The sequence below is a fragment of the Candoia aspera genome, chromosome 6, assembly GCF_035149785.1.
Source record: "Candoia aspera isolate rCanAsp1 chromosome 6, rCanAsp1.hap2, whole genome shotgun sequence".
Taxonomy (NCBI): Eukaryota; Metazoa; Chordata; class Lepidosauria; order Squamata; family Boidae; genus Candoia; species Candoia aspera.
In genome coordinates this window covers 4,145,977-4,161,489 of record NC_086158.1, presented here as the reverse complement: position 1 = coordinate 4,161,489, position 15,513 = coordinate 4,145,977, and the positions used below count along the sequence as shown (strand labels likewise).

The 15,513-nt window shown below is 44.6% G+C and overlaps 1 protein-coding gene across 2 annotated transcripts in view; it reads right to left on the bottom strand.

Annotated features, from left to right (window-relative positions):
- DIS3L2 (DIS3 like 3'-5' exoribonuclease 2) overlaps positions 1–15,513 on the bottom strand; it is a 183,308-nt gene that overhangs the window by 60,728 nt on the left and 107,067 nt on the right. For both annotated transcript variants that reach the window (XM_063306305.1, XM_063306304.1), the window contains one exon: positions 8,166–8,278. In XM_063306305.1, coding sequence (XP_063162375.1) covers positions 8,166–8,278 — 113 coding nt within the window. The remainder of the gene's footprint in view (positions 1–8,165; positions 8,279–15,513) is intronic.

Below are 15,513 nucleotides of genomic sequence, written 5' to 3'. Positions count from 1 at the left end.
TATCTTATTTATTGTTTTATTGTATTGTAATTTATATGTTTTTAATTTTGATTTTATTGTAAGCCACCCAGAGTCCCCTTTTTGGGAGAGATGGGCAGTGATAGAAATTTGAAAAACAAACAAACAAACAAACAAACAAAGAATAAAGGCAGGATAGAAAATAAATAAATAAATAAATAAATAAATAATATATATATATATATATATATATATATATATATATATATATATATATATATTGCGACACGCCCTTGACTTGCAGCTAGAACTCAAAAGGAAGCCACACAACCAGTGTCAATGGGCCAGTTTAAATTTAAGACAAATCCTTGTTTTCTTTAAAAGGAGAAGGAGACCTGGAAGTAACTCAGTCCAATTCTTGCAACGGTGTCCTAGAAACACACCCCTTTGGTTTGAATGGTCGTGGGCACGTGTGTAAGACTGCAACTCAGAGGGCTACTTCTGCACAAGAGGAAGCACAGCATCTGGACTCTGACCCTTGTGAGGGAAGGCACCCTCCTCAAATATCCTAGAAAAAGAGGGGTCGGACTTTCAAAGGCTGCAGAACAAGTGGAAGTGCCATGGCCTCAAGAGTCTGCAAAGTGCACAGCTGCCCAAAGACCTGTAAGATGCTTAACTCTAAAGGTAACAGGCACGGAGGTATGGACATGGATCAGCTAAGAAACACGAAGCAGTTCGTAAAAAGGAAGCACAGCTGTGCCCTCTGATCTGCTCCGGCTTAGCCCCAGCTGTAAATGAAGGGATCTGTGGGTCAACACAACGCAAGGGCGTGAGGATGCACCAAAGCTTCTGCTGCTTTCGCTGGCTTTGGAAATCCCTCCCAGGGCACCTCCACTGGTCAAGGCTCGGGGGATGCTTGCCACCAGCAAATCACCATAACCCCAACCAGCCATTTTTATTTTTTACTTTTCAACAATTTTATTAAAGATTATATTATACGAATAGAACCTGCACAACTCCAAAGTAGAAAAACACATTAAAAAAAGAAAAAAAAGGAATCTGAAATGAAGAAAAGGGTGCAGATAAATAAAAAAGAGGAAAAGAGAGGAAAGAAAAAGAAAATATGTAGAGAAAGAAACCTCCCCCTTCGTCCCCAGCAAGTATAGTCAACATTAGCTACTTATTGCTATCTCTTAAAATACAACCAAACGTCTCTTTAATCTATACCTGCCCCCACTTTCTACAAACACTTCTCTAGTACTTCATCTCTCCATATTAAACAGCAAAACTCCAGTAAGGGTTCTTAGAAATAACAAGATAAATATTACAAATTGTGTCCATTACACCCAAGTCGAATCCCTCCTCTCCATTTAAACAAATCCCCTCTGTTTCCTTTCTTCAAATAATCGAAGTTCAATCCCACTTAAAAAAACAATTAAACATTACCAGAAACCACCGGAATTAAACATTACCAAAAGATGCCTATCATCAGCCAGTCCTGATCGAGAAACCATGAAGCTTCCGGTTTTACAACTAGTACAAACTGCTCTACGGCATAAAGAGAAGCCATTGCACAGGCCCTTTCACACAAACTTACCGACCTGCGTGACTGGGAAAAACACATGCATGCGAGTGGTGCGTCGAAGTTGTAAAACAGAGGGCAAACGCGACAGAGAAAAAGCTTTCCAAATTGTAAACCGCCCAGAGTCCCTCTCTTGGGGGAGATGGGCGGTGATTAAATTTGAATAATAAATAAATGAATGAATGAATAAGATGAATAAATGGGGGGAGGGCAAACATGCGTATGTTTTATATGTATCTCATGTAAAAAAGAACGGAAGTTTGATCATACAATTACGGCTGCCATCTTGACTTTATTCACCCTAGCAGACATTCCAGGGCAAAGATGCCAAGTGGTTTAGTTGGCATACTCTAAAGCAGTGTTTCTCAACCTTGGCAACTTTAAGATGTGTGGACTTCAACTCCCAGAATTCCCCAGCCAGCATGGAGACTTCTGGGAGTTGAAGTCTACACATCTTAAAGTTGCCACGGTTGAGAAACACGGCATTGAAGGCCTGAAGCGGCATTATCCATGCAGTATTTGCTCGCGTTCTGCCCATTATTTCTTGCTTCTCCTATGACTATTCCTCCTCCTGCTTTTTCCTCCGTTGTCAACACCCAGATTACAGACTCAAAGGTTCTGAATTGCTATTTCTGAATTGTAAGTTGCCTTGCTAATGCCCAAGCCGAAAGGGAAATTTCACTAAAAATGGAAACGAATACTCAACAGCGCACTTATTGCTGGCATATATGAATGCTCTCGCAGTAGCTGTCACTGTCATCATCTACGCCATCTTCAGCAAGTTTGGGCTGCAAAAGCCTAAAGATAATCAGTAATTTTTTTTAAAAAATCAATCATCCCATGTATAAGTCTTGGAAAGCGCCAATTTTCATCTTCACGCCAAGCCTTCATGGGAAAGCTCTTAAAATATTTAATCACGTTTGTGGCTTGGCATCCGATCCCCCGCTCATAAATCCACTCTAATTGCCTGGCAGAGGTTGGGAGAGAAGGCCTGGCTGTTGAGTCTCGACTGGGAAACAGAATCGCTTTCCATATGAATCAGCAGGGCTGCCTGAACTGGAAGGTCAGGAGGTACCGGAATGTGATAAGCTGGTTCCTTTTGATACAGAAGGCCGCCAGCTGTGTTGTTCCAGTGGCAAAGGAGCACGTTGACAATAGAAGCTCGGGCATAATTCACAGATGTCCTACGTGAGGCTGGCCATGCTTCAGCCCAACAATGGGAGGCTCTCCCGCTGGGAAGGGGCAATGCCCTTGCGGGGCAGGGGGTAAAAAGTCCTTCCACTTCAGTATCAGATAATCACATGGAGGCACACAGACCCAGCAGCAGCAGATGAAGAGAATATCCAGCCAAAGTCAAGAATGCTGCTGGAACACGATTTCAGCCCATCCAGTATAATGTATTAAGCGAAAGAGAGAAGAATGAAAGAGGGAAACCCCAGTGGCCAGATGGGGCATTCACTTAAACCAGGGTTTTTCAAACTTGGCGACTTTAAGATGTGTGGACTTCAACTCCCAGAATTCCCCAGCCAGCATGGAGACTTCTGGGAGTTGAAGTCTACACATCTTAAAAGTTGTCAAGTTTGAAAAACACCAGCTTAAACTGTCACCTGGTCACTTAGCTGTGGAGAGAAATTGAGATCTCCTTTTCAGAGAGAAAAGTGGGAAGACAGAAATGAGGAGGGGCCCATTTTGCCTGATGAAGAGTCTTTTGTGACTTTGCTTTGATTAAGACATCTATTACCTTAGCTGACATTTTGGAATTTGTCTTAATACCGGTCATGAAATCAGCTAAATTTGCATTGTATATGAAGTTTATACTTTTGAGGACTTCTGTGTCACCTTGGTTAAAAAAAAAGTTTATTTACATGTTTAAATGCTTAAATAAAACAGATCCAATATTGACAGACTGTATGGCTTTTGTGTGGGAAGCAGAAAGTCAATTTCCTTGGTGAAAAAAGGGGTTCTCGAAAAAGAAGGGCTTTGAGGGATCCATACAAGGAACTTCATAGACCACTTCAACCCAGAGTTCTCAATTGGGGCACAAATGACCAGGAATCAAGTTGTCCTGCTTTGGACAGATTATGCAAAGACCCGGCTCTCTGGGGAAGGCTCTGATGCTGGGAACGGTGGATGGAAAGAGAAGAAGGGGGAGGGGCTCAGTGACAGTGGCAAGGGGTGGAAGGCCTGAAGGACCAGGTTAGGGACAGACCATCCTTGAGAAAGTATATATGTGGTTGCTTGATATCACCCTGATGGCATATAATTCAACTAATTAGTAGAAGGAAGTGCTGATTTTATGACTATGGACATTATAAAATGTCACTGCAACTCCTGCACTAGAGAGTTTCATTTGTTCTCTGTCATCGTCTGAAGGATGAAGATATCCTACAAAAATAACCTCACAACGATTGGTTCTCATCCCAACCATCTTTTGAGAAAGCTTTCCGGGAGTTGTCCAGTAAACTTCCTAGCTGAGCAGGGATCTAAGTGCCGGCCCCTTCTGTTCAAAGGCATTTACTGCACTACACACGCTTTGGCCTCTAACTTACCCACAACCCCTTCTCTCGTAACACACTCATACACACACACTTGCACGCACACATACGCATAGATGTTGCTTTTCCCTATTTTGCTTCCAGGTCTTGGAGTAGTTCCGGGATAACAAGGCTTAGGAGAGCAGAATGCAGGGGAGTCCTGTGGGGTTTGGTGACCGCTGAGTTGAAACAGAGGCCAGCCAGGGGAGATCCACCATAACGGGGAATCACAGTGGGGAGGCCTGAAAGAAATCGATGAGGCTAAGGAACAGAATGCTTTCAAGGAAAATAAAAGCCAACATTTCCACTGAGTCCCACCAACAGTCTTGTTCCCATCGCTCAGCCTTGGCAGTCTGCCCATCCCTGCTCCGTTTGGGCTCATTCAGACTTCCAAGAAAGTCCTCCACCGGTGGAGCCAGGTTAGGAGTCTGATGGCTCCCAGGGCTTTGTGCCCTCGATTTGGGGAGGGTGGGAGGCTTGGGGGCTTAATCAAGGGGTGGCCTCGCCCATTGAAAGAGGCTCAAAGGAAGCAGGCAATCTGTTTATGAGCCAAGACTTTCGGCTCAAGGGCTTCCTTTCTTTCCCCCCACCTTTTTTTTTTGTATCAACACTTCCATGAATTCAGACTTCGATCACTTCTTTATTATTCAGCTTGACATTATCAAAATATCAACACCCTGACAACCTGCTGGTGTCAGAAGTGAACGTCTCAAGGCCCTTGGCCTCAAGACGAAGACGAGCTTCCAGTTCCAATCTTTGATCTCCATTATAAAAGACGCCCCGCAAAATATTACAGGGGATTTATGGCTGACCTTCCCCACTCCAACTATTTCACACCTAAAACAACACACAGGGATGAGCCAGAAGGGAGAAAATTGTTTAGGTTTGCCTGCTTTGTAGAATCCGATACACTCATTTTCAAGATTTGCACTTTCTCAAAACAAACCATTAGCCTTTTACACAACTACTCAGGCAGGCAATTCAAGAGAATTAATTATGCAAAGCTATTCAGTTTCCCTTCTGCCCCACACACACAGCACTGAGCCTTGCATAAGCCAGAAATTTAATGCTTCCCGTGTCTATCTTAGCTTTCTACATGGCTGTGGCCCCTTCTTACTTTCCCGAGAGACACGTTTGGGGATAGAATAAAATATTTACTTAGAGGAATACATGCATTAAAATGTGTTTTTAGAGGTACTTTTGCTTACTAATCATTCACTTTGGGGATGGGCAGTCTGCTTATTTACACTTTCCCCAAGGAACCGTGGGTTAGGATTTTGCTTAATAGTATGAAGCTCCTTTACTCTAGCCGGGGATTATAGGATTTGAAGTGCAACACATCCAGAGGGCACCAGGTCAAGAAGACACTGATAAACCATTGCTGTTGAACGGTTAGCTGCAGACTTAATTCATGCCTTGATTCTATCAGAGGATACCATACATTTCCCACATATATTTGCCTATGTTTCTTTCATATCAGTCTGACTTTAGTATAAGAAGTGAAGGCATTATAGTTCACCAACTGAAGGGGCTGCCACTTTAATCACCCTTAAATGCCAAGATCTTAAGCCATGCTAACTAGTTTCTCTGCCTGTTTTTGCTTAATGAAACTCTCCTGATAGCTAAACAAGCACAGCCCCCCTGCCACTGCTTGTCAAGGGTGGAAGGCAGAGCACCCCCTCCACCCCCAAAATAAGCAGTCGATCGGAGAAAGTAGCTGTGGAATATTGGAACAACTGCTTCAAAAAGAAGATCTGTCAATCAACAGGAAACAACAGCCAGTAATATTGGAACTCTGCAGCCTGGCAAGAGAAGGGAAGTGGGTGGGAGGGAGGGAGGAGGTCAACTTGGGAAAGAGAAAAAACTGCCAGAGCTTGTTAAGAGCCAGGAAGCATTCTGGAATACTGTTGGGGGGGGGTGTTGGGGGGTAAAACAGCCTCAAGGAGTCGCATCAAGTTTTAAGTCTGGCCTTCGGGATGAGAAAATGTGCTGGAAGAAAGTGGAGGCAGGGCACACATAAGAAGAGCCACAGGATACTCACCACGAGCAACTTAAATGTAGGAAGAAGAGAAGTGCATGAAGAGGTCGCCGGGGATGAGCCCTTATCCACCAGTAAAACACCAGAGATTTCAGCTCTGATGGGAAAATGTTACCAGGGGTCACCTTTCTGGATGGCAATAGTAACGGTGAAAGCATTTACAGGGAAGAATGTAGCCCCCACTGTATTTTTATCATGTGCATTCTTCTCTTCGTAGGCAAAAGTTATACTAAAAATCAAGGCTTTCGTTGCACAGAGTTTTTAGGTTGCATTCGAGAAATTTGCATTATAGTATTCGAGAGGTAAACGCAACAGGTCCTATAGAACTGCAAAAGGTTTTCTTAAAAGCTGACACCAACTTGAGCACACTTAATATTCTGGGAACTTAAAAAAAAAATTGAAAATGTTAAATTTTTATAAAAACGATGAAAAAACGATACTTCAGGTTGCTAACATGAACCACCTTCCTATAATGGCAATGACGGGAAGGCAATTTTTTTCTGAATGAGCGTATGGCATTATAACCTTCTTTGGCCCTGTGCCCACAACATATTTAATCCAGTCAGCCACTAAATCAGTCAAGTGTCTTCAGTGTAAGTATCTTCTGGGTCAAAAACATCCCAACTGGCACCCCATGAGGCCTTGCAGCAGCCAAGTATTGGCAAGGCTTCATGACATCACTAGCCCCCTATCCCATTGGTCAGCCAGAGAGCAGCAGGCGTGGCTTGTGCCCTCGCAAGCAGGCCAGGCTTTGACAGGGAGTTCTGAAACTGCCTGGTCCTCGTGAATGGCTGTGCTTACCTGGCTTCAAAGAGCAGTAAATTTGTCAGCCTTATCATAAAGTCATAAATTCAGTTCAAGTTTCATTCATGCAAAGGCAGCCTGACCAGCAGACAGTATTCATGGAAGGCACGAGAGAGAGAACCTGAGGACAAACTCAAGTCAAACTTCCAGGAAGTTGTGAATGATTTTCAAAGACTGACCCCATTCTCTTCTGAAATAGGAATCGCTGAGGTCTTCCAGGAACAGCATTCTTCCAGCGACCTCAATGAACCTGGCTGCTGCTTAATGCCAGCAGATGCTGCCCCTGCCTGAGCACTGCAGGCCTGATCAGGTCTGGCTCAAGTTCCTCCTGAGGAGCCCTGCCAGATCCAGCCCTCTCTTGGCATAGCTCAGCTCTTCTAGGCCATCTTTTAACCCAAAGACGGTTTCATTCTCAAAGGTTCAATGGCCAAGGCTACTGGTCAATGGCCAGGGCAAGGTCCAGGACAGGACGGTGGAGACAAAGGCCTCTTGAGATGCCTCCTCCTGTTCCTCTTCCATATCCCAGGACAGCTGTTGAGATCAGGCTGTGCCAAACCCCTTATTTACCCTGCTAAGTGTATTGTGGGAAAAGAGCCTTTCAATGGCATTTTTATGATGGAAGGGAAGGGAAATAAAATTGTAGAAGCGCAGGGTTGAACTGCTGGGCTCTCCGAGCTTGGTTGTTTTCCTGCAGATGTTTCACTACCAGGCTAGGCTGTATCATCAGTGCCAATAGATAAAAATACAGGGGCACTACTTAAAAATTGATAGGAAAAAGCAAATCTGTAGAGATAGTGCTTGCTGAGAAGGTTATCCTAATGCCACCAGCCAAGAGATAACTGCCTCTCTTCCTTTTCTTTATATATGAAAGGTACTAATGGCATTTAAACCTCTGGAGATCGTTCAACTTTCCTGAGAAAGGCCAGCTTTTCCAGCATGAAAGAAGGCAGAGGGAACACTGGGAGAGCACTGGAAGATTACAAATGAGTAGTAATGCCACGCAGTAAAACAGTGTTTTTCAAACTGGGCAACTTTAAGACGGGTGGACTTCAACTCCCAGAATTCCACAGCCAGTTGCCCAGTTTGAAAAACACTGTCATAAAAGAAGAGCAAATGATCCACAGCAAATCTTTAGCAGGGGGCAGCCTAATGTTGCTCTGGCCTGCCTGGATCATCCGCTCAGACCTTCAGACAACGTCCAAAAGAGCATGACTTTTGTTTGGCTTTGAGGCCTGAATCTCATTCTCACCTTTTGCACAAGATAAACACTTGTGGCTCTCTTGCTTGCTACTTCATCCAGGGCTGTTCCTTCCAGGACAAAGTAACTCACATCCGCAATATGAACACCAACTTCCAAGTTACCTGCAATGGCAAAGGGACCATTAGTTATGCTGGGTGGGGAATTCTGGGAGTCGAAGTCCACCCACCGTAAAGTTGCCCGGTTTGAGACACGATGCGTCAGGTCCTGCAACGCTGAGGATATACCTCCCTGTCTCCCGTTCCTCTGAGGCCGCGACTTGCACGTATAATAAAACGAAGGCATTGCGCTTCCACTTGAGGGTTGGAGGTCCTACAAGACTGCGGGTACATTTCAGGCAGCGCTCTGTCTGTTCAACATTCTGGCACAAACCCTTTAACGTCCTATAGCGCCCACACTGAACGGCAGCAGGTAAGGCCAATGAATTTCAGAATTAAGGCAGTCAACCAAAGCATTTCTGACTCTGGGTAGAGCCCTGGGCTTTGGGAAAGGAAACGGATCTGAAACGACATCTGCAGTTCAGCTGAGAGCATGGGGCTTTGCGGTGATGTGGATTCGAAGTGGAAATGGATTTGGGGTGTACCTGGACGTGCACATCACACCCACCAGCAGTTTCCTAAATCTGAAGTATCTTTTCCCGCAATCACATGGTCTGTCCAGGAAAATACGCAGCTTCTTCAAGGAGCTGCTAATAGGTGTGAAGAGCGTTGCCCCTGCACGCTCCAAATCACATTTTCCCCTTGGAATCTGGAGTTTGCTGCATAGCCCTATTGTCCAGCACAGCTGGGATAACGAAATTAATAGTCACTTTTTAATCTGAGCTGGTAAATAGCAATGAGGCCTCCCAGCAACGTCACAGATCAGTTGGGTGATTTTGATAGAATCTAAACAAATGGAAGGCAAGCCGGGTGCATCTAGCTGTCTTTCCTTAAAAGGACATCTGGATGCTAAAGAATTGCAGATGAGTTCAGTTGATCAATTCCTTAAAGAGAGAATCCAGGTGGTGGATATTTGGATGAAAACACCAAACTTTATTCTCACCGGAATGGGCAGCTGAGAGAATAACATGCAAGGCAAAAGAAGGAATATTTTTCTCCAGGGACATATTCTGTATTTATTTTTATTATCCAAATTTAATTCCCGCCCATCTCCCCCCAAAGAGGGACTCATTTACAGCACTGGAGAGGGGCAACTGCAGACCGGAAATCATATGGCCCACCTTTGAAAAGGTCCTGCAAGCCCAGGGCCTTGTTATCATCAGCTCAGAAAATCTCCATCGGGAAGGCTGGCCCGTCAAGGCTGGAACCAGGCAATAGGTCTTTAGAATAAACGTTTTAATATTACAAGCAGCATGAGCCAAACAGTCGCAAAAGGCTAGAAAAAACTATCTTCCTTTTTGAAGTCTGAATTCTAATACACTGACCCCACAGGACAAATATTGACGGAAGGAAAAGGAGACGGTCATTACATCATGGCATTAATCGCAGCCGAATCAGAGATGTGCCCTCTTACAGGCGTGAACTTTCTGTCCTTAGCAGAATGTTGACAAACCAAGAGAGATCCCGTTACACGAGATAATAAAACAGGGAAGCTGCCAGCCACAACGCCCTGCCCTGACCGGAGTTCATTAACCATTTACGCTCAGGATTCCCATCAGAGCTTCGAAAAGCAAGGGGCTGCCCAGGGCCTCCTCCCTCTTCCCTCCCCACTTGAACTTGTAAAAGCAACTCTGGTTAGTTACGTATATGGACTCCACGTGAAAAGGGACGGGGCTTCGATTCAGACCATGCTGAGATCCACCCTTCCCGAGCCAGGAGAATCGTACGATGCGGCCCAGAGTGTTTGGGGAACACGATCTAAACTTACTTTTTTTTCTTTGCTACACGTGCTGGGTAACACTTATTCTCAGAGCAAAGTCTACCTGTTTCTAAGATTTGGCTATCTTGGATGCATTAAATTTGAAAAGAGCTTCCTTAGAAGAGGGCAAATGTTGTTAAAATCCCCTGCAGGCTGAACTGGCCAATGCTGTCTCCCCATGGACCTAAGAAGAGAAGGACGGCGCGGCGCATCTGCCTTTCCATCTCTTTTGCAACTGGATAAACATTCACATGTTGTGTGGTGTGCACGTGTGTGTGTGTGTGTGTGTGCGTGTGTGTGTGCATGTGACGGATTCCTGACACTTTGCGCCTGCTCAGGACAGGTAGAAATACATCAAGGCCGTGCAAGGGGACTGTGGCCCCAGCAGTCACTCCAGGCACATGCAGTGGACACCCTGGTACCCAAAGCTACAGGAGCAGCCTGCACTTTCATGCCCAAAAGCAGACCTGTGGCAGCGGAAAGACTGTTTGCCAGACTCGGGAGCACGCGATGAAAGGAAGCAGAGCCAAGGAAAGGTATTTCAAAGAGCCAAAGGAAGGTATTTCACAGCCAACGCAAGCAAACTTCCTAGGCACACAGGCATCCCGCAGAAGCACAATCTGACTCGTTCAGGACCAGGGAGGCAAAGAGACCCTTCTGATTAAGAGTCTTCACCGCCCTCTTCTAGGTGAATCTAAGTGGCAGCAAATAGACTCAAGCTTGCCCTTGGTATTTCCCAGTGGTCAGTGAAATATTCAGTGTGATTCAAGGACAAAAGATGCTTTAATATTGCAGGAACATTTGCCATTCTCCTAGCGTGGAAGGCCATGCCTGATATCTGCACCATCCTCAGCATGAGATCCACCACCTTTCTCCTGGTTCAGTGGCATTGCTTGCATCCAGTCATTCACAATGACCACACTTTGGACCAGCATTCCGAAAGTGAGGAGTTCTTCCAGGTGTTTGGGACTATAATTCCAAGAGGCCAATACACCTGGAAGTCCTGTTAGGGAATGCTGGGCTAGTTTGCAAAGCCCAGGATGTCGACAAGAAAAACGTTCTGAGCAAAAAATTCAAGCACTAGGCCCGGTCTAGTCAATGAATGATGTGTAATTCAATTGGCGTTTCCAAGGTTGACTGGTAATCCAATCAGACTTATCTGACAAAGCTAATGTGAACTTTCTCAAGATAAAAAGCTTTCTTTCCTGCTCCATGCTTCAACCACATTCAATCTGAGAAGCCCTGCAAACCAGAGGAAAGGGCCAACCCAACCCAAGTACCTAAAATTTAGATTCCAAATGTAATACCCCGATGAAGTCGGATGTTGACTAGGCACGCTGCATCAATTCCAGGCCCAAATCAACTCGCCAATGTTATCTTTGTGAAAATAACAGATCTGGAGTGTAATGGGCTGTGAGAATGACCTTGGGAGACAGGAGGAAGAGCCGCAGCCTAGACAACAGTCTGATAAGAGAAATCAGGGTCCAAAGGAGGGGTGGGGATGGAGGAAGCATCTCTGAAGGGACCTTTCCTATTTCTCTGTAAAATAAGGACAGGGAGGGGGAAAGCACATTTGGTCTTGCAAGGTTCCGTTGCTGTAACCTTACAATAAAGGCAGTGTTAGTACTCATGGTTTTGGTGTCCTGTCTAGGCTACCTCGAAGGGTTGACATGAAGAAAGGAAGAGAAACATGCCACCCAAAATGCTACACACCCATGCATTTGATGCTACTTCTTCAATACGGTGCTCCTTCAGCAATTTTTTCCTGAGTACCTCCTTTTTCACAGCAATTGCAACACACACACACACACACACACACAGAGAAATGTTTCCAGAACACTGCCAATAATATACCACGTGTTGACTCACCCTACTTTACTCAGTGGACAAGGACTGAAGTTACAAATCACAACAATCTGTTTCTTCTTGGGTTTCATCCAATTACACAAAGGGTTTGCTGATATGGGTCTGATCCTTTTCAGGTTGGAGTGTGTAACTCCACGCCTATGTTACAACTGCATGAGGAGCGATTTATACAACACACCTATGAGAAGCGTTTTGAGCAAGCTGAGATTCCAGCTTCTCCACGGATTGCATCATCTCCCTGAAGAAAGCAGCCCAGAGAACTCCATTTTCTTTTATTACAGAAAAGAAAAAGATGAAGAGAGAAAGGAGGAGGGTTCTCTTACTCTGTTAGTACTCCGCAAAAATGCCAACACAGCAGCCTGAAGTTAGGGTTCCCTCTAAGAATTAAGAGACAGACTTTGGGTTAGGGTGAACAGCGTGAAAAGGAGGTGGGGATGAAAAGGAACACACCGGCATTAAATTCACATCCTTTTCCGGGCGAGAGAATAAAGCAGAAGGACAATTCTGTAAGAACAGGTTGGGCTTTGAGACACTACAGGGTGGAATACGCCCAGAAGTATGAAGCAGTGTTGGGGCTAATTCACCATTAGTACAGAGAATAACATTTTCATTAATCCTAACTATTTCTTATCACAGGAGGAGTTAATCTTCTGCTGCTGGCGGGCTAAAGGGTTAGGGGACAGAAGGTAGATTGGGATCAACTGATACATCTCTAGGTGTTTTGCAGTTCATCAACAAAGATTTTGACGTTCCCTGATATAGCAGGGTTATAACTGTAAAACTCTGTCTCTGCCCCAACATATTTGCTTACGCAGAACATGAAGAGTGGAGTTTTTTTGGCAAAAGCCCAGCTCTGGTACTGATTACAAATTCCTGGACCAAACACGTGCACAGGGGCGCCCTGTGCCTTCATCTTCAGTATCTGCCTTGCAGTGCGACCACAGTTTTGGTCCTGGCACCAGTTGCTGGACCTCAAGATTCTGCAGGCTTCAAGTCGTAACTCCCGAGCTTTTGAAACATATAACACTGAAGTTTTTGGGCAACAACTAGAGGAACACCTCAATTGTGCATAAGACTACAAGTATACACACTTCCTTTCACTTTCAATTAGCTCTCAGATCCAGAGGCAGATATTCTTTTTGTAATTACAGGAAAAAGAGCTGAATCACAGCTTCAAGAATTCTATTCCATCTTTTTTTTTCAGCCTGTCAGTCAAGACACAGATACAGGATGCTTCTGGAATTCCCCATGCCTGTCTCCTGCAGGGTACAGCATGTTTGGGAACCCCAACAGGTCGACCTTCCTTCTCCTTTTGAGAAATATCACTGCCCCTGTACCCATTGGGAAATGTTAGGGCTGACTAGGACTTCAAACTTTATCCATTTTCTAATTCACTGGCTTGGTTTGAAAAACTCAGGTTAGCCTCATCAGCCACTAGAAAACGCAAAAAAAATCACATCAGGCCGTTCGAATCCCAGGGTTGAAAATGACCCTTGAGGCCATCAAGTCCAACCCTCTGCTCCATGCAGGAATTAAAGCATCCGAACAGATGACTGTCTAGCCTCTTTTTGAACACATCTAAGAAAAGGAGCCCACCGTCTCTCTGTGACACACACAGAACTCTGGCTGGCAACCATTTTGGGCCATACTCTCATTCCTATATAAGGCTAGCAATTTATGAGAGCCACCATGAATCTATATGGACTTGGTGGCATAACCGATTTAATAAACAAATACATCTGATTTGGCTTGCCAGTATAAGAGGGTCAACAGCAACAACCAAGGTCTTTTATGCAAATCTCTCCGTTTCCATCTCAGAAGAGTTTTTTAAAGAAGAATTGTAGTCATATCCCAAGAGATAAGACTATATCGCAAGAGATATCACAGAAGAATTAAGAGAGGAATGAAAGGGGGGGGGTGTGCGCGCGCGTGCGCACTTGTGCACATTCACGTCTTGAAATCATTCCCCAACACCACCTTTTCTCTGTTGGAACAGAAAAATGGTAATCTATTTCAAAAGACAGATTATCAAGCTGGAAACCACCCATTACACCTAATACTTTGGAACTGATTGATGCTTGCCTCAATTTAGATATTTATTTATCTGCTCTGGGACTTGTACTGATGAAACAGAAAAAAGTGTGCTTATGGCATTGCACATCCTTTTTTTATACCCAGCATTTTATAGATGCTTTTCTCATTTAACTTTCTGGAAATGGGATAACAGGATTTGTGTTGTTCAGTTGCTGGAACAGACAAAGGGGGCTGTAACAGATTACTTTTAAATGTGCAAATCATTTCCCAACTGCTCCAAACATAGTGCATTTTCTTTATTATTTTAAGAGAACACTGCAGACAGTACAGAACAATCTTTATTGTGACCAAAGGCTGGTACATAATAAAAGTCAGTAGTATAAAGCAGGTTACATATATATATAAAGGAACAAACTGTAAAATTAACTGGGCATATCAAGAGGCCGGTTGTACATTTTTCACACCATGTAGCAGAATGTTTAGTATTTTAACTGCTCTATAGCCAATGAGTCAGTCCTCCAAGCAACTTACAAGGACAGTGGCAGGCTTACAATCTATATAGGATATGCAGCACAAGAGAGGAGGAGGGAAGAGGAAGGAGCCAAGCAGCTTATTTTACTGAGAAGGTAGGTAACCAAGTCACCCTGGGCGAGTTTCTGGAAAGAGGTAGCAACAACCAAGGCTAAGAGAGTCCCTTACGCACAAGCAACAGCACAGTTTAGTGAAAAATCACACTAGAACACACGCGGTGGAAGGAACGTCTCTCATCTCTCAGTGACCAATCTGGAACAACAGCTGTAGCGCTATTAGTAAGATACGGTTCATCTGTTTTGTCAGAAGTTACACAGTGGTCCAATGCCCTTAGGATCATCATGGTAGGAAGCTGGTGAAGTAACTGGATCTAGCTGGCTCTGCCTATGGGAGACCTTTGGGTCCAGCTGCAGAACCGCCCCCCCGACATCTCGCTAGCCATGATGGCTACGGCCCCCTCGTGCACAGTACATTAAAAGCTAGCATGTCATAGATAAGGATTTACAACTAGCTGTCTCCCCGAGCTGCTCATGTTCACCTGCTATCTTAAAAAGGCTGCTCTCTGCACTTAGGCTTAACGGTCCCACGAGCAAGCCACCCATACTTTCTGCCGAGGAAAAGTGGAAGCCTGCGAGCCACGTACGGTCAGCAAAATCGAGCAAGCCCATATAATTACTCATATTGCGTATTACTTGTTCTGAAGCATTGACCTCAGCTGAACAAGTCAGAGAAAAAGAGAAAAGAGCTACAGTACATCCAACATTTTGTTCAGCAGTTCCACTGTTGCCTTTGACTTCAAGTCTTGCTTACCCCCGACTTTCTAAATCCAGGGCCCTCAGGATCCATTCAACTACAATTCCCATCTTCCTAGCCGTGGCGGCTTAGCTTACCTTAGCCTATGGAAATTTAAGACCAGTCTGTCTGCTACCACTTGTTTTTATCTCTTCTTTTACTATTTTTGTTCAATCTTGTAGATGGAAACTGGATAAAAATTCTCAAAACCCATGAACACATGACTTGAGAGCTGTTGATTCTTTCTCCCACCAGCCAG